This window comes from Serinus canaria, chromosome 1, assembly GCF_022539315.1.
Source record: "Serinus canaria isolate serCan28SL12 chromosome 1, serCan2020, whole genome shotgun sequence".
Classification (NCBI taxonomy): Eukaryota; Metazoa; Chordata; class Aves; order Passeriformes; family Fringillidae; genus Serinus; species Serinus canaria.
In genome coordinates this window covers 34,829,702-34,852,667 of record NC_066313.1, presented here as the reverse complement: position 1 = coordinate 34,852,667, position 22,966 = coordinate 34,829,702, and the positions used below count along the sequence as shown (strand labels likewise).

At 38.2% G+C, this 22,966-nt stretch overlaps 1 protein-coding gene across 1 annotated transcript in view; it reads right to left on the bottom strand.

Annotated features, from left to right (window-relative positions):
• The window catches only part of LOC103827253 (N-acetylated-alpha-linked acidic dipeptidase 2-like), a 39,489-nt gene extending 21,116 nt beyond the window's left edge, over positions 1–18,373 (bottom strand). Inside the window, exons 1-13 of the mRNA XM_009102744.4 lie at positions 18,249–18,373; positions 16,667–16,778; positions 13,542–13,728; positions 11,852–11,953; positions 10,913–11,038; positions 10,055–10,241; positions 8,915–9,008; positions 8,487–8,585; positions 6,717–6,802; positions 5,937–6,056; positions 5,461–5,543; positions 2,646–2,709; positions 648–715 (exon numbers count right to left, since the gene is read on the bottom strand). Coding sequence (XP_009100992.2) covers positions 648–715; positions 2,646–2,709; positions 5,461–5,543; positions 5,937–6,056; positions 6,717–6,802; positions 8,487–8,585; positions 8,915–9,008; positions 10,055–10,241; positions 10,913–11,038; positions 11,852–11,953; positions 13,542–13,728; positions 16,667–16,778; positions 18,249–18,336 — 1,416 coding nt within the window. The 5' untranslated portion in view covers positions 18,337–18,373. The remainder of the gene's footprint in view (positions 1–647; positions 716–2,645; positions 2,710–5,460; positions 5,544–5,936; positions 6,057–6,716; positions 6,803–8,486; positions 8,586–8,914; positions 9,009–10,054; positions 10,242–10,912; positions 11,039–11,851; positions 11,954–13,541; positions 13,729–16,666; positions 16,779–18,248) is intronic.
• Positions 18,374–22,966: the final 4,593 nt, after the last annotated feature.

Genomic DNA, 22,966 nt, shown 5'->3' with positions numbered 1-22,966 from the left:
GTTGTTCTGTCTTTTGTTAGCTGAGATGAATCCTCATTTGAGGATGGTGGCAATGGCTCACGACAGGAGCCTAATCTGGTGAACTCAGATGGAAAATAAAGTTCCATGCTTTAATGGATCACAACACTTCAGCCTTATGATAATGTATCCTGAGAGGTGAAAGTAAAGGAGTAATGGTTAGACTGCTTGAAATAAAGCAAATCCACACATCAGACCCGTTAAAAAACCTTCTTAATCCTTCAATATTTATCACATATTTCAGGGGCTCAGTAAGATATGGAGGAGATTCAGGGGAACAGACAGAGAGAAACTGGTAGCCAGCCAATGTCAAAAATATTTCCCTTCAATGGTTATAACTTTAGAGAATTCATCTTGCTCAAGCATTTTGCTTTTATATTATTATTTTACTGTATATTGCAAATAAGATTCCACTTATGTCAGTGACACATTTCAATCCTTTTAAGAATACTGAGGAACTGTGGGCATGGACTGTGTACTGCTGATGGGATGTTCTGCTATTGATTTTGGTGGGATCTTCTAGCACAGCAATAAAGAAAGTCAGGTATTATTCAATAGTCCAATTTTATCAAATAAACTTGGAGTCTTACTTATTCTTAGAAAGGCAGAAAAATAGATGGATTCCATACCTCTTTTGTCAGATTATACACCAGTTTGTAGAGAAGAGGGGTACAGTCAACTCTTAATGTGTAGTTACCTGAAAATAAAACAAAAACATGGATATTTTTCCCTTCATGTACTAGTGGCATTATCTTAATGGATTAAACCCTGCAGTCGTTTCTTAGAAAAACTTTTTGACTGAGGCAAGAATTCAGATCTTGCCTCAGAATATATACAGCATTAGACTGCATGGTCTCACTTTGTAAGCTACTGCCACTACCAGGCAATAAAGTATTGGTTATAGTACATCCACAGTCATGTAATTAAGCCTTCCCATAGCTCTGAAGTATGCCTAATTATGCCTCATTAGCTACAAGCCCTCATCACTCATACGCTTTCCAAAGCTTTTGTTGAACAGAAGGCAGAAAGTAAGATGATGGAAAAAATACCAGATAACGTTAATGATGTTTCCAAGCAGAGTCTGTAAGTGAAAACTGGAAATTCAAGCCACAAAAGCATTCAAAAAAAAAAAAAAAAAAAGACTTACTGTGCTTCTTTTCATTGCTATAGGACAGTAAATAGATATAATTTGCTGTCCAAAAAGTGGTACAAGAAGTGTTGTGGAGAACATATGATGATGAACAAAATCATTTTCAGACTACCAGAATGCTATGAGTCCAGAGGGGATTTTACTGCTCAGGTGAGAGATGTCCAAGATACTTAAGCCAGTGCCCTGAACATGGTGTCCTTTTCCTTATTACACACTTCTTTTCCAGTTGTTTTGCTTTCACATTTTCTTTAATGCATAAAGCAAGAGACATGTTTGAATAATCAAGATTTAGAAGAAAATTGTTAAGGCAGCAGCATGTTGGCTGCAAACCAACTAAAAAATATGCATTACAATCCATGGTGAGAATATGAAGCAGTTGTAAACTATTATTTCATTTGTGAGATTTCCTAGGTGTGAAATTCTGCTCTACTTTTTACACAGCATGTAGGCAGCATAAATGAAGGAACAGCTCTAACCCTCCATGTTCCCCAGCTCCAACTGAGCATTTAGAACCTGGATTTAGCTTTTCTTTCTTTCCAATCCTTTTGTGACAGACAAAATTTTTAGCTGACAGGAATAAAAAGAGTTCCTAAATATGCCTGCAGATATCAATTTTATTCACACACAGGAAGCCCAAATAAGTTGGATTTGACATGAGAAGAGTAATGCCCTGAGTAACTGAGGTTACAATGCAGAGCAGCTTCACAGGACTCTCCTGACTATTATTTAGCACAGAAAACAGTAAAAAAGATCTTTCTGTAATAAAGTGCAGCATAATTTCAGAAGGATTTTGTGATATAGTGTTGGGACCTCTCTCAAAAAAAAAAAGGCCAGTTTCTAAGCAGCATCCCTGAATGGCTTATTCTTCTCATAATCTGAAGGACACAGTAAATTGGATAATGGTGGATAAGGGTTTTTGTGAAACACTTTTCAGTGTCTATTTTTTTAAGAAGTCCTGCTGTAATAAATATATAACCCTGCTCCTGGCAATCAGCAAAGGTGAGCACACTGGCTCAAAGCACCAAAGCATTTCCTACCCCCACAAAGTGTAAGCCTGAGGTCTTACCATCATAATAATTTATAACCTCAAAATATTATAATTCCACAGGGAAAGGAGCAGGAGCTGTGACCAGAACAAGGAGCAGTCTGTCATATATTAAAACTACAATTGTAAATTAAAGTTGGATGCAGCTAAGAGACAGTTTAACATACAGAATGCTGAGTTTATTAGCACAGAATCATAAACTCCTCCAGAGGAGATATTCTGGACTCAGACAGGTGGACTGCAGCTCATGAATGGCACTACTTGCAAAAGAAAGCCACATGAAAACTTAAACTGTTCTCTCTCTCCTCTTAACTCCCTATTTGCTACACTTACTCTGTACACCACAATACCTATCTCATGCAGGAAATGATGCACAGGTGTAATAAAAATTACACCTGTAAAGTAAGGTAAAGTTTAAAATAACAGACCCACCTTCTATAGAAGAATCTGTGTTGATGTAAGCAACTGCCCGTTCCTGAAGGACTTTGGCATTTTCCTAGGGTTGCAAATATATAATTCTTACTTCCAATAAGTGGCATTTAGTCAAGAGCATGTCAAGTGCACTGTTTTTTAGAGCATTACTGTTAAGATCTCAGTCAGGATAATTACTACTGTGTAGCTTACTAATTCTATTATTTGAGGATAGGTAAATGCTCTTGGCATATGAAATTCATTACTCCTTTCTGGGACTTAATTTGTGGTGGAAAACATCCACAAAGTGTAGGTGCTGCCTTCTGCATCACACAAGAGCAAAATGGAGCAGGAAAATTACTGAATAGAATTGTAGCACAGTAAAATTAGGTTATTACATGCATTTTAGCCCTGCACTTCTGGATTTTCTGAACATGCAACATGTGACTGAGGTCAGACAGAATTCCTCCATGCTTTTAATCCCTAGTTTTCCATATGTGCTCCCAGCATTGAACTCAATTTTAAAACTGATAAACCAAGCACTCCTCACATATCTACAATCTTCTTTTTCAAAAGGGATAAGTCAAGGCACTGAAATTTTCTTCTTAAATGCAGCTGACTATTTTGAGTCCACTAAGCATTACTTTCATGCTAAATATATGCAGACATCTTGTTTATTTTTTTCCAAACTGGTAATTTTGTTTGAAATTGATATTCTAATTAGTAAGTGGTATTTCATGAGATTTGGCTTTGTGACAGATATTTTAATTAGGTTAGCAATTGTTACTTGAGTCATTCAGTTTATAACCCAACTAATAATTTGTAAGTCACATGAACTAAAAAATTAATTGATAATTAATAGCTACATAATGAAATTTATATATTAAAAAAAAAAACAATCAGGAGAGGAAATCCTGCAAAAGAGTATGAAGGGAGGGAGCAAGACTTTTACTTGCCTATATGGAGCCTTGCATATATACAAAATCATATTTGCAGCATAAATAAATTCCTTTGTTTCTGAGCAATGGAAATGGTCTGTGTTGCAAAAGAATGTTGCCACAGCTGAATTCTTTCTGTTACACAGAAGATGGTGAATGTTATGGGTTAATTTTCCTCGAGATTTAATTCATGACAGATCTGGCAGCTGCAGAGAAGGGGAATGTAAGCTGTGAGGAATGTCTCTAGAGAAACTGAATCTAATTTAGGTCCAAAAGAGTAGTAATGTACACCACCAAGATGAAGCAAGGAAAAAATAATATTAAAAGACATGTTCAAATATGAACTGTGCTTACAGTTTTCTAACCTTATACAGCTGCCATTTCATGAAGTAATGAATGATAGATTACTAGATACCAAATTATTACACAAAACACATTACAGAACAGCAGTAGCAATATTTAACAAATAGAACATAAGAAAACTCCCTAATTTATTAATGACTTGTTCATGAGAAATAGATTTCTTAATCAATTTTGTATCATTGTTTCATATTCCTCAAAATGAAAACAATTGTGTGGTTTTTTTTTCTTGACAGCACCTATATGTATGCAGGGATACACAGACAAAGAAATCACAAAAATCAATTTTTACATACAGCATTTTTTGCCACCAGTGGAGTTCAGGTGGGATGAAAATTTAATGCCAACTATTTGAAAATTCTCAGTAAATGATTTAAAATAATTTAAATTACTTTTTCTTCATGTTTCAAAAACCAGCAGTAAGATGAGGATATTGTTAAAGCTGGAAGCCAAACAGTTTATGGGTGAAAAAAATAGTGCAAATCTGAAGGAATAGAAATCTCAGCTTTGTTAACAGAAGAGCGATGGAATCCCCTTGGTGTTTGGAAGCATTTTTCTGGGTTTGTTTTCTCCTCTGACCATGTGCAATTTTGCTATGTAATTTTGTGATTTGCTGAAATGCATGCCAATAAACTAAAATCAAAATACTCATTTTTTTTTTTTGTTTTATAGATTCTGAAAGCTCTATCCACGCAGCTAAATACTAACCTGCAAATAAAATTCTAGTAGAAGAATAAGACAACACATTTTTGTTAAACTATTCAGTACTAATAAATTGACATAGTTCAGCAGAAATGTGTTTTATCAGGCAATTTTCTTCCTGCTCTATTTCTAATTTGGATTTTACAGACAAAGCAATGAAAACTCTTGTAAGACCTATATTCTTATTGGGGTTGAACAAATCCACTAAGAACTGAATATGCCCAACAGGAAAAGGAAGATAGAAGTACCCAGAACCTCACTTCTGAACTTGCCAACATTCTTCTTTCAGGCAGGTATACAGTCAGGGATCCTCCTACAGAATTAATTGACTGTCCTGCCCCTGAGACTCTACAGTGATGGAATTCACAGGAATTTTGATCTATTCACTCATAGATAATCTATGTCCAATAGGATTGATTTTTATACAAAGGCTTGGCATGCTTACAGAGCAGAGGTTCAGGATCTGGGCTTGAATTTGTAGAAGCTAAGGAATTTCTCAAGCAGAAATTTAGACCAATCTGGGTTAAATAAAATGCTATCATTCTGTTAAATGATGAGATAGATTTCCATATAGAGACCACTGTGGGATATTAGCTTTGAATCAAAGTAGAGTTTTAAATCTTAGAAGAGTTAGAGCACTTATGTTGTAAGAAGCTAGCTAGTCAGGTAATTATATAAATACATGAGTGCCTCACAACACCTGAAGGAGTCTGTTGTACTCCCATTTTACCACAGAGTTTTTGATTGCACTTTAGGAATAGATCCTGGGTGCTGCAGTCACCTGCAGCACAATTTCATATTTTGCTTTGTTTTACATGGTTTTTTCTTTTATTTACCTCAGCCCACTCTGTGGAACCCAACAATCCAAATTCTTCTGCATCCCAGCTAGCAAAAATAATCGTTCGCCTTGGTCTCCAACCTGCAATTACATAGTTAAACTTGAAAACTCAACTTATACTTTCAAAGTCTACTGACCAGTTAATGGCAATTGCTTTAAAAACAGCACTTAACTGATATAATAGTAAAAAAATCCTCTCTAAATTCTTTAGAGGAACATATTATTGCAGAGGTATTTCTTCTTAATGCAATATTTTCATTCTGCACAGCTAAGAGGGTACCATTGCACTCACAAGCCAAGTAGGACACAATGCCACATATGCATCCCTTCAATGAATCTACAACTTTCATAACAGGAAATAGAACTTTCTGTAGAGGTGAAAAGTTAAATCAATACAACAGCTTATGGAAGCACTGATCCTCCAAGCTGCTGTTTTCCATATCCATCATTTTACATCTGTAGGAAGTAAGTTACCTTCCATCTTCATTTTACCGAAACTCCGTACGATTTCTTGCAGAACAGCAGCACCGGTGGTTGGATCAATACCACCGAACACCCAAGAGTCTCTATGGCCACCTAAAATAATATATCTCTCTGGAAACAAACATACAGTATCAATTAATAATTTAAAATGCACTTGGATTACCTGTGATTTCCTTTGACTGCATCTTTACTTGTATGAAATCAAATACGAAGTTCAATACCAGTGCTACAAGTTTATTTTTTAAGGGAACCTACAATCATTCACCTTACTCTACTAAGGCCTGCAACTAAAGACAATAAATATTTAATAAATATTTTTCCATCTAAAATTATTTGTTCTGTATGACCTGCTACAATAATATAATGTTTCAATAATATAATAAATAAATAGTATCAATAGTATAATGTTAATGTTCCAAATCATCACAAGCTTTCTGTAATTTGAATTATGTTAATTTTTGTAAAGGCAAAATGTATGACTGATGTAAGGTAAAGCCTACTGTAAAGTGACAAGCACTGTAAAAAAACATTCTCCAACGTCTATCACTGTATTTTAAAGGGAATGCTATTCTTGGGAATGCCAATGACAAATAGTGTGATGGGAAGGGCAGAACAACTCCTAAGAATGTCTCAAGACTCTGTATTGTATGGTTATCAAGACTCTGTATTGTATGGTTATCTAAAACATTTTAAATTTCTTACAACACAAGTACAATTTCAACAAATACGGAAGAAAGAAGGAATTAAAATCATCAAGCACCTGATGCTCACCTGGTTCCAGAGCTCCTCTGAGGATGCCAATGACATTGTAAATTCGTGTGATTTTATTGCTTGTATGAACATGCATTCTGACTTTTCTGAAATGAAAGGTGGAGTAACCATTTCTGATTAATAAGCCAGTAAAAAGCCAATGCTAATAACACATAAAGCAGAGAGTTTGTTCTTCTGTCCTGCTTTGAGTTTTCAGTGCTGATCCAATGTGTGTTCAGCACTGTCATGCAGTCTCAGAGACCCATTTTTAATTTCAGCTAAGCCTGCTGCTGATGCCTCAGAAAAAATCTATGAGCTGGGCTAGTCTATACATTTGCAAAGATTTACAGAATTTATAGAACTTTTTTTAATGGGAACCATTCAGATAATTGTGTGCTAGAGAAATAAAGTGAAAAACATGCACAGTAATAAAAAAAAAATCTACATTTTGACCAAAATTATAATTGTGGATATGCAGATGTTTATAAAGAATACACTTTGGTTTCCCAGCACAGGCCCATGCAATAATACAGAACTTGAAGAAAAGGTGATAAGGAATATTTATCCAGGAATAAACTGAAATCTGTGTTTAGGACAGTAGATCTAAGTGATTAAGATTTGTCAGTCACAGAATCACAGAATGGTTTGGGTTGGCAGGGACCTTAAAAGTCATCCATTTCCAACCTCCTTGTCATGGGTAGGGAATCCTCCATTAGAGGCAGAAAACCTTCTACTAGAAGCACAGTTTTTTTTTCCCTGTCCCCCACCAGTAAAATCCACTTGTGAAATTTTATAGAAACAAAGGGAATCCAGGTATTTGGAGAGGTAAAACAAACACAGTGTTCAGCCCCCTTAAGCTGTGGAAAAAACAAAGCACCAAACAATGGGGGGGTTGTGTGTCTGGCAAAACCTCAAGAGATCCACATTTGAAGTTATCTTTTCAGCAGCAAATCTGCATAGCTGTCAAAATCAAAACCTACTTCAGGACAGCCACTGGATCTTTGCCCAGAAAGTAACAGACACCAGTGCCTTGAACGTGGATATATGTGCACACTTCCCATGTGCAAGTGACTTTCTACCTAGAATCAAAATGTTCATTTTTGATATGGAACTGCTCTGAGAAAGAAGTAGGTGTAGAATTAATTCATATTTAAAAAAAAAAAAAGTTACTCTATCAAGTAGGAAGCTGTTAAAAAGTCTACTCAAAAATATAAGTTTTGTGGATGAATCATACTGTTTTCTCACTGTTGCTCTTCAAGATACTCAAAACAGCCCTGTAATTATGTCAAATATGCTTTCTTATTGAGTTATTGTTACTTTATTCATTTTCAGCTAGTGTTAAAGCAGAGCAGAAAAGAAAAATGATAATTGAAGTCATTATAAAATTATATGTACATTCAGACATACTCTTGTTATCCAGGAGATGCAGTAGTGATAATGATACACCATTTTTACACACTCTTCATTGAGGTCCACTAGCAGTCCTCATTGAATAATACCTCATGTAAACTGAAACTATATTTATGTGGAAATGTCACAGAAAAGTGATCTTTAGCTTTATTACAATTTATTTCCAAATGTCATTGTCATGTGGCTTGATCTGCTAATTTATGATCTTTTTCTAATGCAATCTGTTTTCAGATTCTAATAATTGTCTCCAAATGTATTCCTAGAAATTCCCAGAAGAAATGTCCAGAGTATGTCTAGATGTATTACTTCAGAGTCTTTACCTCAGATGGATTTTTTTTTTTTTTTGCAATATTGTATAAACAGACTAGTATTAAAAGAGACCTTGTAGAAGAGTTGCCTGTGAATCCTGGCCCTATATTATAAGACACATTGAGACTTCCCTTCCAGCTGCTGTCTGGAGCTGCAGGTCCTCCCATTGCACTGTGAAGTGAAAACCAAGACAAATGCAATTGATCATTAGGCTGAAACCTTAAACTCTCTAAATAATTATTGCAGCAAAACCTAGGTGGTTTTACAAAACTCTTGAAAGCAGTATTGAAAAAACAGAATTATTTGGATTTTCCACATTTTCTGGAATAACTACATTACTACTACATTAATTACTACAGTATTAGTTCTGAATTACTTTCATTACTAGAAAAGAGTAGCAAATGCAAGTAACAACATAGATTTTGCCATCTTAATAGGAAAAATTTGTCTGCACATTTGTCAACCCTGACTTCTGGAGAGGAGGACTGGTGTATACTCACCGCAGTAATACTTCTGCATCATGATATCCAATGGGATGAACTGGGATTTTGGGAATCCCTACACCTTCATTAAGTTTGTACCTGAAAGTGTACTCTGAGAAACCAGAATAAAAATGTCAAGTTAATGGCATTCTTAGTGACTTAAACCAAACATGAAACACTTTTGAGCAGAGCAGCCACCTGCATGTGTAATTCTTTTTAATTCTTACATCATTTCTCACACATTAGAAAACCAAACTGTAATGACACAGCAGTGCAAAAGATGCCCCCACACTTGATGCCAGGCTAGATTTGCTGTCCAAATGTTATACCATTTCTTCCAAGCTGGCTCTGGGGAAACCAAGCTGGTATGTGAGGTGGAGATGGTACCCATGCAGCTGGCTGGCAAGCTGCAGAGGACATCCACAGATGCATTTACCTGGGTTGAAGACAGCCAGTGTCTCTCTGAGTCTGCTGGGCTTGGCACACACAACCTCTCCTGGGTTTCGGTTGTCCTGTGTCCCCAGCAGTGGCCACACAAGCCCATGAGCTTTCCAGAAGCATCCCTGTACAGCCATCCCATCAGCACCCAGCACTGGCAGGCATCTTAGTTCAGACTGAGTTTAGGATGCCAACAAGGACAAGAGAAGCACGTGGTGCCAACTTTTGAAAAACTCCAGGCTGCTCTTATTTTTGCTACAGGAATTTTATTCCCCTTAAAAAGAATTTTAAACTGGTTTTTCTGCCTGGAACTTATGATCAGCAAGGAAACATACCTCCAGGTAAAGCTATTAGTCCTCTCTGATGGCAAAGTATAACCTTGTTTAAAGTGGTCCTCTTGAGAAACAGATATTTTTAAATGGCTATAAATTCTCAGTCATTTTCTGCTGCTTCACACTCTGTAAACCTACACATCCTGCTTTTTTAAGTGTCACAAGGGTGGGACCATACAGAGTTTCCTAGAAACTTTATTACACTGCCCAGCTGAAAGCAGATAGAATGACACAGACAGAACTTAATAGAAAATTAACAATTGTCAATAAGAATTTCAAGCAGCTTTTTTCTGTGATATGTGCTGAAAATGAATTAACTTCTAGTGTCACACTTTCAGCAGCAGTTTATGAAGTACTTGATGGCCCAGGCTACAGAACTTGCACTCACCTTTTGCAGGATAACCTGGTGTTAGAGGGTCCCCAGCTCCATTCAGATTTAAAACATTCCCACGCTGGGCTCCTCCACCTGGCAGGTTCCAGCCACCTGGATAAGCATCTACTGCTGGGGCACAGTAGTCAGAAGGGTCTGAGTAAAGTATGATCCCCTGGGCTCCTGCTAATATGGCATTTTTAACCTGTGAAATTATTTGGCTTTAAGATGGGGCTTTTTTTTTTTTAATGTAGCAATAAATCTGAATGTTGAGATTTGCTTCTATGCAAGCATGTTTTTAGAAGACAGGTATGTGAAAGAGTTGAAAATTACCCCAGATTCAGCAGTAGAACCAAGCATAGAGAAACACAGTATGTTCATTATTTGTGTCAAACCTTTAGTCATAGCTCAAGGCTATGAAATCAAGAACAGAACATAAAAATGAGGCACAAAACCTGGCCAGCATCCCCACTGCCCCTCTACCACCAATTTTGCCAGCTTTGTTGTCTAAATTCAGAAGAGATAGCTATTCAATTTCTGTGCATCAGACTCCTTGTCAAAGTGCTGCTATTTCAAAGTACTGCAGTTCTGTGGATGGCACCTATCAAAAGACTTGGCTCTCCAAACTATCCAGTTCCCTAAACTATTCTCTTGCAAGAACTGCCTAGGGAGTTTGCAGTCATCTCTGTCTCAGGAGTCTAACACATTCACCTGGTTTTATTTCTTTGGAAGTTATTCTTAGACTGCAGTCACAATGGATACAATGCAGGCCTCCTTCTGCTCATGTGTTCCAATGAACAGCCCTTATTAATTCCCTTAAGCTCTACCATCAACAGTGTTTGACCCATGGAAGAAAAATTAAAACACAGCCCTTACTTTGTTTCCTCTGAAGATCTTCCCATATCTGGCAATGACAATCTTTCCTGTACAGTTGATTCCCAATTCACGCTCCAGCCTAAAAAAATCTTCTGTACGGCCATAATTCACATACACCAGATCTGCCTGGGCAGAAAAGAAAAGCAGAGTTGTGGCAACTGGTCAGTCAACAAACAAAATATCAGAAATAAATTTTCGTTCACTATGTGTGACAGAGGAGTTTTAACCCTTTTTTCCTTTCTACAAATTAGATCCAGTGCCCATAAAAATAATAGCAAAAGATACCCACAATATTTATAGGAAGCTTTGGCTCAAAATTCTGATTGTCTATTATCCTGCACTTAACAGTCCTAAAAACAGGCTGGAAAATAAACCAGAGTACTTTGGTAAACTGACAAAGTTCTCTGGCTGTGACAAAGCACTCACTAGATAAATACACAAACACTCATTAGATAAATTTTACTCATTTATGCAATGCAATGTTCTACCTGACCTGTTCCATAATGAATTAGCAGACTAAGTGAGGACCTTTTGTGGCCTTTGAAGGCATTCATTTAATCTAAAATGTCTTCCAACTTGACATAAATATTCTAGTGTTATTCTACTAAATGCTATTTCTACCTGTGCCTTAAGCAAGTCCTCTACATATGACTGAAGAATATGAAGCAAACTGAGATGTATCCAAAATTTTCCATCAAGATAAAAACTTTTCACTTATTATGTGATTCAGAGTTCTAGCAATTTGAGAAAGCTCTTGTTTTGGTCATAAAAGACTTCTAACCTTTGCATAATATGTGGCCTATCTGCACCTAAGTGTTCTTCAAACAGGACAAATGGTAATTACTGCAACAAATATTTTGAGAAGTTGAAGCACTCTGTCCCAGAAAGTGTTTTAAAAAATAGGTAATAGTACCAAAATTACATAATTTCTTTTCTTACCTCTGGCATTCCTTGTGCTGAAAAAGCATTGTAAGGTGGTAGTATATCAGTAACATTTTCATACCCCTGTGGAGGTGGTTCAAACAATGATGTATTGAAAACCTATCAATAAAAAAAACAGAAGTTTTTGGTTAAACATTCTAGGCACAAATTCACACACTAAGAAAATGTTAATTATAGTTTAAACTAAGTCAGGAGACTTTATTATTATTAATATTATTATTATGTTATTCAGTTTCTGTGCATCAGACTCCTTGTCAAATAATTACTATTTCAAAATACTGCAGTCCTATGGATGAAAATATCAAAGTTAATTAGTACCGAGTTAATTAGCTCTGTCAGCAGTTTGACCTATAGTTTCCATAAACTGAGAGCAAAAAATACTGTTCTAACTAGTACATATAAGTTCAAAAAAACCACCACAGGTAGGCATCCAGAGCTGAAGTTTTGTAACAGAATGCAGATATGAATACAAAGAGAAAGATCACGTGTCAGAAGATGCTCATCAGTCACTGCCTGAACCTAAGGAAAGAAGTAGCTTAAAATTGCCAAGAGGTGGTGACAGAAAAAGACATCTGGTTCATCCATGCCATCCCAGGTGTCTTTTGTGGTTTCTCCCACCTGCATTATTATTCTCTTTATCTCTTATCTAGTAATACTCCAGTTGAGTACTCCTTTCATCCCTATGCATTGTAACCCTCATGTTGCTTTAAGGAGCACTTCCACCTTTGTCACCTTGTGAGACTGTAGCTGAGACACTGTTAGAGGGTTTCTGGAAGAACTTCTTCATTCTTTCACCTCTAAGCTTGTGTCATCCCTGAGCACACATTCCTTACTTTCTACCCTGGCTCTTCACCCTTATTTATGTGCTATGATGCTTCCCTAGCAGTCCCACCTCCTCTCCTTGCTCAGGATCCTTGTCAGAATTTACATCTACTTCTTTATTTCCCCAGGTTTTCAAAAGGGAGAAGAAGTCTCTAGACTGACTAGTTGATCAGTACTTCCAACACTAACTTAGGAGACACCATAGGAAGCCAGTGGGATCAGGTTCAGAGCAAGGGAATAAAGGCAATACTACATAGAACTGATAGTATCTCCAGAATTCCTTACCTCAGCATGTAGTGGAAGCAAATATTGTACAGATGTTCAAGCAGGGTTTGGATAGGTACTTGGAAGGGAGATATAATGAGGGTCACTGACTGGATAAATTCTTGGAAAAGGTCTAATGAGGATTTTTCAGAGAGACCAATTTCAGCACATTTGGAGAAGCCCTGAGCTGAAAACAGCTAGACACTGAAAAACTGCATGCCTGAAATACATTTCTTTGTTCATAAACATCCCTGTGCATCCACTTAAAGCTGTTTATGGAAACAGGATATTAGCCTAGATCTATCCTTAAGCTGAAGCCTTTAACACCCTATGGTCTACTGGTGTTAACTGCAGCCTCTCCACACATCCTCCCTCTTCCATATGAGGCACTGAGACCTCAGCCACTTTGCTGTGTTTTCTGCATAGCCTGGAAAACCATTTCTGAATATGAATTCCCTTTGCACTGGATTATTTTTTAAAAATATAAAGCACATGCTGAGCTGAGTAGGTGAGAATACAGAGGATGACACTTTTTTAACAGGAAATCACTGGAGGATTTTTAGGTTTTACATTAACAAAGTTTTCTCATGGAAAAGATCACCTCATTCCCTTGATCATCAATTAATGAAATGTAGTTTGGCAGCTCTTCATTTGGGTATGAAAGAAGCACATCATAATTAACAAGTTCTGCTGAATCCAATCCAAATTCCTTCCACTGGCCTTGAATTTTTTTGGCAAGAAGAAGATTCTGTTCTGTTCCTGCGAGGTGAGGCAGCTTGGTAAATGAACTAGAACAAAACAGAAAACCACTGGTAAGCAGCAAATGCAGAGATACACAATAGTGAAATAGGATCAGTGTTTATAAAGCTAATCTTCAAGACAGTAAGGTCTTAAAGTGTGAGCTGTAAAATACGATTGCTTATCAGAGTCTGCATCAGGACATTTACAAAAAAATACTCAGAGCAGAGGATCTTTCCTGAGGCCTTAAGATAAGTCAAATGAACTTCTTTGCATAACAGGATCTTTGCATAGCCATATCTACACACAAGCAATGGAAATCAATGCCAAAAATTCAGCAAAAGAATACTAGCAGTATGAAAAAGCAGGAATAAATAAAGGAAAGTTATGTATTCAGAAAGGAGCCTTCCAGATAATTCTGGTATCTGATCATAGATTCGTACCATTGTCACAGCCTGTCCTAATGCCCTAATAAGTTTAACTCGAAAATCATTAAATTATCTGCACAGGTTTGCTCTTTTTTCTTAATCAAAAGCCTGAGTAACAAAACCTTCTTAACAACATTTACTTCCATATCAGATATAACACAAAGTTGATAAATAGTCACAAACAATCCAGTCCCCCTGGGCTGCCCTACAGAAATCTGTGTGCAATTTGTTTGGCCCAGTGAACAAGCAAGGAATGGTGAAAGCTCATCAGTCAGCCAGGTGCTCTGCATCAGCTTCCAATTCCCAACAGGCTACTTGTCAATGGCTGCCCCACAGATGTCAGATACCAGCAATTATCATTAATTAGTGGTACCAAATACCATCATTAATGTCAGTTCAGACTGTTTGCCGCTCTTGTTCTGCAGTGTGCATTCCCTCAGCCACCAAAGGAGAATGATGTCCAAAGCCTGGTTAAAGCCAAAGTTGTTACAGCCACTACAACCTCTCTCCTCATGCACACAGCCAGTCATTTCCTTCCAGAAGGCAATATGCTGACCATCCAAACAAATAGCAAATAAATGCTGACTCTTCCAAAATATATTTCTGTCCTTTCTGTGTTTGATAACAGATTCCAGAAGGATGTTTTGTCACCCTTCCAGACCTGAAGCTGACCAGCTGAGAGTCCCTCCAGGCTGTCCTTATTAAGACAGGCACACTATCAGCCTTTTTCAGCCACCTGGGGCCTCTTGCAACCATCAGAACGTCTCATCTACAGCAACATTGCAATCATGACATAAAGGTTTTTCACATGAGTTCCACCTGGACCCAGAATTTGAATGCATCCAGGTTATCCAGAGTCTCTAAGTAGATCACAACCTTTTGCTCTCTGCTGTCATTGCTCCCTTTCTTTAAACTGTGAGGGTATGCACCAAATTTGGGAAGCAACCTTTGCCAAACACTGTTGCCTGTTTGCCTCTTGCACTTTAATTCCCACTAGTATTTTAATACCTTTTAATTCTTTAAGTAGACTAAATACTACATATGTCATCAGGAAAAACAAACATGACTTTTTTTTTTTTTTCAAAATTTTCCCTTCCAAAGAGTTTAACCCTTTCTAGAGCTCTGATACAATGCTAAGACCAAATTGTCTGTATTTACTGAGACCCCTATTTTTTCCCCCATGTGATAAAAGCAAATGTAGTAGTCTGAAAAATAAAGAATATGGATCCAAATTCTCATGTTCACTTTTTTTTAATGCTTTTGACAAAGTTTTGGGTAGTGTGTTAATAAAATCTCTCTGCATTTCCTGATTTTTATTTGAATTTAGGCCAAAAAAAAAAACCCAATGAGCATGAAGCATTTGGCCCAAGCAGAAAAATGAGAAACCATTAATATCCCATGGCCAAGAGACTTTGGCCTAATTACACAACTATGCCATGCTATGTTGCCTAGATTCTCACTCAAACATAATTTTCAGGAACTCTCCAATCTACTGAAAGCAATGGATACAAAATAGGATTAGGCCTGTAGACTTGAAAAACTTATTATTATAACCCCAAAGAAACCTTTTGGGTTTAGAATAAATGTATAGAAATCAAATTTGCCCGTAGTTCTTTGACATTCTTGATGCAGCTGCTGACTAACATGCCAAATACAAACATTTTACTAACCAGAGTTAGAATTTATTTACTTTTCATGTGAATATATTTGTTCCTCTACAGAAAGTATAGATATACCAAATAATGTGTTTTTTTTTTTCATTTCCATGGAATGGAAAAAAAAAAGTGTATTTTCATATCCCTAGTATTTTAGATGTTTTTAAAGAACTGCATGGATGTGTTACAATGCCAAAAACTATATTTACTAACATAATGCAAGCCTTAACCTACTATACACACACACTGACCACGGACAGAGCCCTTTCTTTATCTCAGAAACAGGAGACAGGGTATAATTGGATGTCAGAGCTCCCAATTAGCAGCACATTATCCACTCTGGCCACACTAAAGGAATTATAAATTGTAAGTATACATGCAACTCAGTGCTGTGCAAATTTGTAGCATCAGTTTTTAATAAATTAGTTTTCTGCTTGGACTAGCTGCTCAAACTGAAAGTTTAAAGAGACATTAAACAGATGATCAGTCAGATGTAATTCATGTCAATCTTTGTATTCCAAGCAGAGTAAAATCATCTCAGTCTGAAAGAAAACAGATATCTGAGATTAGAGCTCCAGATACTTGTGAAGAAAAAAAAAAAGGCACACTTCATTAAATCATGAAGATGGGAAATCATGAAGACTGGTAAACATTGGCAGTAATGCAGCTGAGGGAAGCACACTTGACAGTACAACCACTTCAAAAACGCAACTTCAAAACTGGGGAAGGGGGAACAGAAGAGTTTTAAGCCTTTCCCTTCTTCCCTCAGACATTTTGTACAAACTAAACAATTCTAAAGCATCTTAAAAGCTCTGCTTTCAGAGGCCATTTCTTGGAGCTGATGTTATCACTTTCTGGCTTTTTTGACTGATAAAATTGTTCAAAAAACGAAGCACAAGGCTTACCGAAGAAATTTCCTGATGTTCTCTGCTTTCATTTCAGCCACAAGTTTCTGTCTCACATTTTGATGGACATCTGAAGAGTTGGGGTTGTTCTCAGTCGGTTTTGCAAACCATCCTGAAACACATTTGAAAAGTTTCCTACTTAGCAAGAATGTCCTCACGCATTTGAGCCCAGGTGCAACCTGCGGTACTAATCACTTAAAACAAGGATGAGCAGGGCTTAGAGCACCCTCTGCCAGTGTCTGAGGGCTCAAGCAGAAAAGTAAAATATATTTCATTGACTGAAATGCCTAAAAGTGACATAATGAAAAGAGCAAATCCTAAATCCCTGGTAAATCTCCTTTTTAAGGTAGACTAATCTCTCATTAATTTTAAAATATAGTTTAAATTCTCAATTAACTGTTTGTAGTGTGAAGTTTGAACTCTTGATACTCATGATGAAATTACTTAGTTTATGCATATATTTTAAAATAGATGTGCAAGCAGATTTAAAGTGAAGGTCCAGGACTCAACAGCCACCCTGCCAGCATTGTAATAGTTACAGACTTGGGTTAGTCTATTTAATAATTAAAGAATAAAGTTAACTGTCACCCAAGCCAGTTTTAAAATGTTTATTCAGTAGCCATAAATAGTAGTAGGAGAGCTATATAAACTGTATGAGTTTGTCTTAAGAAAAACAACAACAACTAAATCCTTTTATTATAATAGCTAGACAACCCCAAAGTGGGAAAATTTTCATAGGAAAATAAATACATTTGCTGTCATGTGCACAGTGTATACAATCTGTTACACTTAAATACAATTGTAGTAACACTCTGAACTGAACAGTGATGCTGCATCAGACTAAAAGTCCATCTTGCCCAGTATTCTGTTTTTGAGATGGGCCAAAAGCTGATGTTCAGGGAAATGTATAAGCACAGCACAGGCACCAGAAATTAGCAGCTCAGGGATCCCCAAAATTAAACAATACTTTACATATTTAATAGCTCTCATGGATTTTTCCTTCATGCTTTAGTGTTAGGTTTTTGTTACAACACAAGTTTAAAAAGGAAATGCAATTTTAATTTGAAATCAAATGCTGCAAGTGACTTCAGAAAAGAATCTCTAGTAAAATTCATTGTGCATAATGAAAACTTCAGTAACTTGGCTGTCAGTCAAACTCCTCCTCTACATTCTACCCTTAATTTCTAAAATAGCAACAGAATGGGAGCATTTAAAAATATCTTCAGTAAAAAACAGGAAATAAAAATTTTTTAAAAAGAAAAATCTGGGAGATCTTGAAATCACTGAAGTCTCAAACTCTTGTATTAATCTTTTCTCTTCGAATGCCTGGCTGCCTCTTTTGGGAAGCTGTCCGTTCACCAGGGCTTGTCCTGAGCTGAAGCACAGAGCCGTTCTTTCCTCACTCCCTGACGACTGAAACTGCTGGACTGAAAAGCTGAGAAAAGCAGTGGGACAAATACTTTTTCATGCCTCTGAAGAGTAGCACAACCTCCCTGCTGGTGAGTTAATCACGGCAGGGGCTGCACACCAGTGTGTGCGGGGAAGGAAGCTGGGGGCTGAGCCCCTGGGTCTCCGGACTCACCTGTAAGAAAGCCCAGCAAGAAGCAGCCGAGCAGCCCAGGGCACACGAGCCACACACCGAGGGTGGCCTTGCTCCTGCTCCCGGCCATACGGTCAGCACTGGCCGGCAGCTTGGCAGGCTCTGGGGGCTGGCAAGCAGCTGCCTTCCTCCTCCTCCCCCTTCTCCTCCTCCTCCTTCCACCCGCAGCCCCAGGGCTGTCCCTGCCTTCTTTGCTTCTCTGTTCTCATGCTGCCTAAGCAGCCTTAATCCCTGGGTGATGGTGATGAAGTGGTTTTCCAAATGCAATTAAACTCTTCCATTCCTCAGTCTCACCCCACCAGACAGCCCCTGTGTAGCTGGGTGTCTATCTCTGCAACAAATATGTATCCAGGCCGTGCACCAAGCAATGTACATGTAGTATTTAAGATGCTAATTTCTACTAATTATCAGGACTTTCTGGTTTTGAAAGTTCCTGATTTAGCCTTGTTCACAACCTGTTCCAGTAGAAGTGGCCAAGAGATGAAATTAAGGGAAAACTTATTTCCTCTTTACCAAAGAAACACTGAATTGCTTCTCTTTTTAATCCATGGTAACATGAATCCTTAGCAAGGAATATATACTTAGAGCAGCTGAGAATATAATTTAGATTGGCAAGACATCATCCAGTTTGCAACTAGGAAAAGTCACAACTTTATTTCCTGTATTCTCTAGCTACTTGCACTTAAGATTACAAGGTTCTTAAGGCTCTTTCCTAGTCTAATTTAGTCAAATCCACCAGTATCTCATGGGCAAGGAAATAACTGCAGCCCAGGGAATAGTCAAAAGACATTCACAGAATCATCACATTTTGAATAAACTTACTCTGACCTTGCACATCACTCCCTACTGCCGAGTTCCTTTGTGGCTGCATGGAAGCCAAGACTGATCTTTCTGGAGCTGAGGACCTGCCCATTTGAGACCAGTTATATGGCTGAAGGCAGGAAAGCTTTTCTGGGAGCCTGGGCGTGTTCCAAATTCCTACTACTCACTCCCAAAGCCCAAAGTAAATATTGTTTGTGAAAGAAATGTCAGTACTCTGAGTACCAAAACTTTCTTAAATACATTATGATGAGCTGAAAATATTCAGAAAAAGCAGGAAAGAGTGGTTAATGTCCTAATTACTTAAACTAGGGCTTTTCAGAGGAAAATTATACCACTTGGGTATTCCACACCAGTCACAGCCACTGTCTTTAGCACAGGGCTGGATGTCTTTGTTCAAATGATAAGCAGGTCCAGTCCTGTGATTTTTTTTCCCTGTCATTTCCCAACTGCTCATAAATCATCACAAATTCTGAACAGCAATGACATTTCACACCAGCATCTGAATTGACATATACAAACCAGATGGAATTCCACCTACAGAACTCACAAAGAATGAGCATATTGATGTATTATTAGCATTTATATAGCACCACAGGTGTAGGACTGGCACATAATAGACAGTAAAGTGACAAGGGCTGTTGGAGATTGCTATCAAAATTAGACCTCACATGATAATAACATCAGTGGAGGAAGAACGTAAGAATAGCAACAGTGAGAATGTATGAAATGTATTTATTTCTATGTGAATGTCTTTTTAAAGTGACAAGGGCATTAGCAATGCTGAGGTTGAACAACAAGCAGCAGCCAAATGGCTTCTACCACTTAAAATACAACTCTATTGCCATTAGTTATTAGTTGTGACATGTTCTTACAAGCCATGGATTAGTCACAGGTGGAGTATATGCTACAATTAAATGGGAGTATAACATACAGTGTAAATCAGTTTGCAATCACATGTCCTCCTCAACAAGACCGGGGGGGGGGGGGGGGGGGCGGGAAATAAGCTGAAAAACTCATGGCTGAAATGAACACAGGGGTATCACTTGCTGATTACCATCATTAGTAAAACAGATTCCACTCAGAGAAAAGTAATTCCTTACAAATTAAAACAGACTTGGATAGTGAGAAACACAGCCAAAAATTAAGACATCTTCTCCCACATTGCAACCACTTTTTTCAGCTTAACCTTCTTTACTCCCAGCTCCTTTGTGCCATAGGGTTTCCCCATGTAACACAAGGGGCATCCTGGGATCAGGCCAGACATCCTAGGGTATCTATCTGAAGTGTGATGAGCACCTAACTTTAGGCACTTCAATTATTCTGCACTGAGACTGTTCACTTCCTAACAGAAAAACAGCCAGTGTCATCTGGGAGCTCACAAGGGTGTCCTAAACTTCTAGACAAAGCAAACCTATTCAGGGCAGCATTTGTGTCCTGCCCTGGGGTAACAGCTACAGGCCAGGTGAGACTTCTGAATACTGCTCTGTGCACCCTGGGCTCCAGGGGAATCTCTGCTCTGACACTTGTAGCACCTCCTTCCCCTCCTTCTGCGCTAACCTTGGGGTCTCTGGGGCTGTTCCTCTCACACATTTTTCACTCCTCTCTAGTCTGGATCTAATTGCTTCTGCACAGTAACTTTCCTCCCCTTCTAAAATCTGTTATCCAAGAGGTGCTTCCACCACCACTGATGGGCTCAGCCTTGCCCACAGCCATCTCAGAGCTGGTTGGCATTGGCTCTGTCAAACACAGGAGAAGCTTCCAGGGCTCCTCACAGAAGTGGCCACTGCAGCCCCTCACTATGAAAACATTGCCACACAAACCCAATACAAATGGGGACAGACTTTTTAGTATGGCCTTGCAATAGGTCAAGTCATGGTTTTAAACTAAGGAGGGTAGATTAGGACTAGATATAAAGAATAATTTTTTTTTTACAGTGAGGGTGGTGAGTAACTAGCACAAGTTTCTCAGGGAGTTGGTGGATGTCCCATCCCTGGAAACATTCACGGTCACGTTGGACAGGGCTCTGAGCCACCTGGTCCAGTTGAAAATGTTCCTGCTCACTGCAGTGGGGAGAGGACTAGATGGTATTTGGATGACCCTTCCAATCCAAACTCTTGTATTGTATTCCATGCATCAGCTTGGTGTGCTGTGCAGGCTACTGAAAATAGTGACATTACTATAAAGAATTTTTGTTGTCCCTCTGGGATCATACCTGTTTTACATAAATTTGTATTGGCTTGCTGACAGGTTGCAAAAGTGTCCCTGAGTTATCTTACTTACAAACTCCTTGGAAGAAAATCAGCATGTGAAGGCTGAGTAACTATCATTCACCCAGGTGAAACATAAGAGAGAGGAGGGTTTTTTTTTGCCAAAGGTGTAGTACGTAGTCTTACAAATGCTGCTCAGAATAACCTGAGTCAGAGAAAAATGATCCTGACATGTGAGATCCAAAATGAAGCATGTCAGGAATGCAAAGTCACTTATGTGAGAAGGTGGAAGAAGCTGCTACAACCAAAACCTCATCGCTCTCTTACCTGTTACTGATCATTTCGTACCCAAGGAGAGACCTTAGAGCTCCTGAGATGATCAGCAGCCCAAAAGATTCAACTTGCTTTGAGTCCTTTCCCTGCAATATCAAGGCCACATTCATCACCCTATTATTTTACATGGGGCTTTTCCAGCTTGAACTAAGCTATTACCAGTGTGAGATACCTCTACAAGTGCATTGCTGATAATAGCTGGGCATTTTACTCAATTTTGAAAACACCCACTTCAGTCTAAGTTTAATCAAAAGTTTGAGGCAAAAAGGAGATAAGGCCAACTGAAAGATGTCAGAGAAATTATGAAAAACAAACTGTGAAAAGATTACGGGGTAAAAGGACTCCTTTTCTTATCCTAGGTGAGAAAAAGGGCCCAAACCATAAGCTCCTGAACACACAGTACTTCTTTAAATTAGTATCACTTTTAGAATTATCACGAAAATTATTAGTTACTGCATATGCCTCATGCTGAGTTCAGGAGTAGTGAGAATTGCTCATTTTGACAGTGACAACAAGAGTGAGGTTCAGCTGAAGCTAAGAGCACTTGCAGGTAGCTACATACACTCTACTCACTTAAAACACATAAATCCCTGGTAAACTAAAAAAGCTCAAAAATATTTGGCAAGGATACACATGCCAAATGCAGAACTAGCATTTGTTGAATGTGTGTTGAATGCATAATTCTGCTATTCAGCCAATTAGTAAAGCCAGTCACGGCACATGAAACACAGAATGAATGCCAGGGCTTGTAAACTGTAGGTTGTGGTGCTCAGTAACTGGGCCCTAAAACATAATATCTGCAGCAACAAAGATACACTACTGTTGTGCTGTTTGTCCTACTGCCAGGCTAAAGGTTGAACTTGTAGCTCAAGAGATCAAGAGACACTGATCTGTGGGAAAGACAGCTCTGGCAGGAAGAATGGCAACAGGGGAATGCTCAACTGCAACTTCAAATCAGTAGTTTCCTTCTGACTCTGCCAGTTGCACAGTCCCCTGAACTCTCTCACAGCCTCTGCAGTCTTTCTATGAGATTACAACGGTAGTAGATGTTGATTCTTTGAGTCTGAGTCTTATCTTGAGATTCAGGAGACCACTATCAGATTCCAAATTAAAGTTTACATTGCTGGCAGCTGACAAGTGCAGCTTGCAAACTTTGACCCTTTCTTCCACAGAGAATGGTCCCAGTGAGGCCAAGAGAATAAAGGACTGTGTACTGAACACAGGGACTGTGCACTTCACCTTAAGGCCATTCCTCCTTGCCCTGTAGCACATGTCCTTATAAAAAGTCCCCCTCCAGCCTTCTTTAGGTCCTTTAGGTACTGGAAAGTGCTGTGAGGA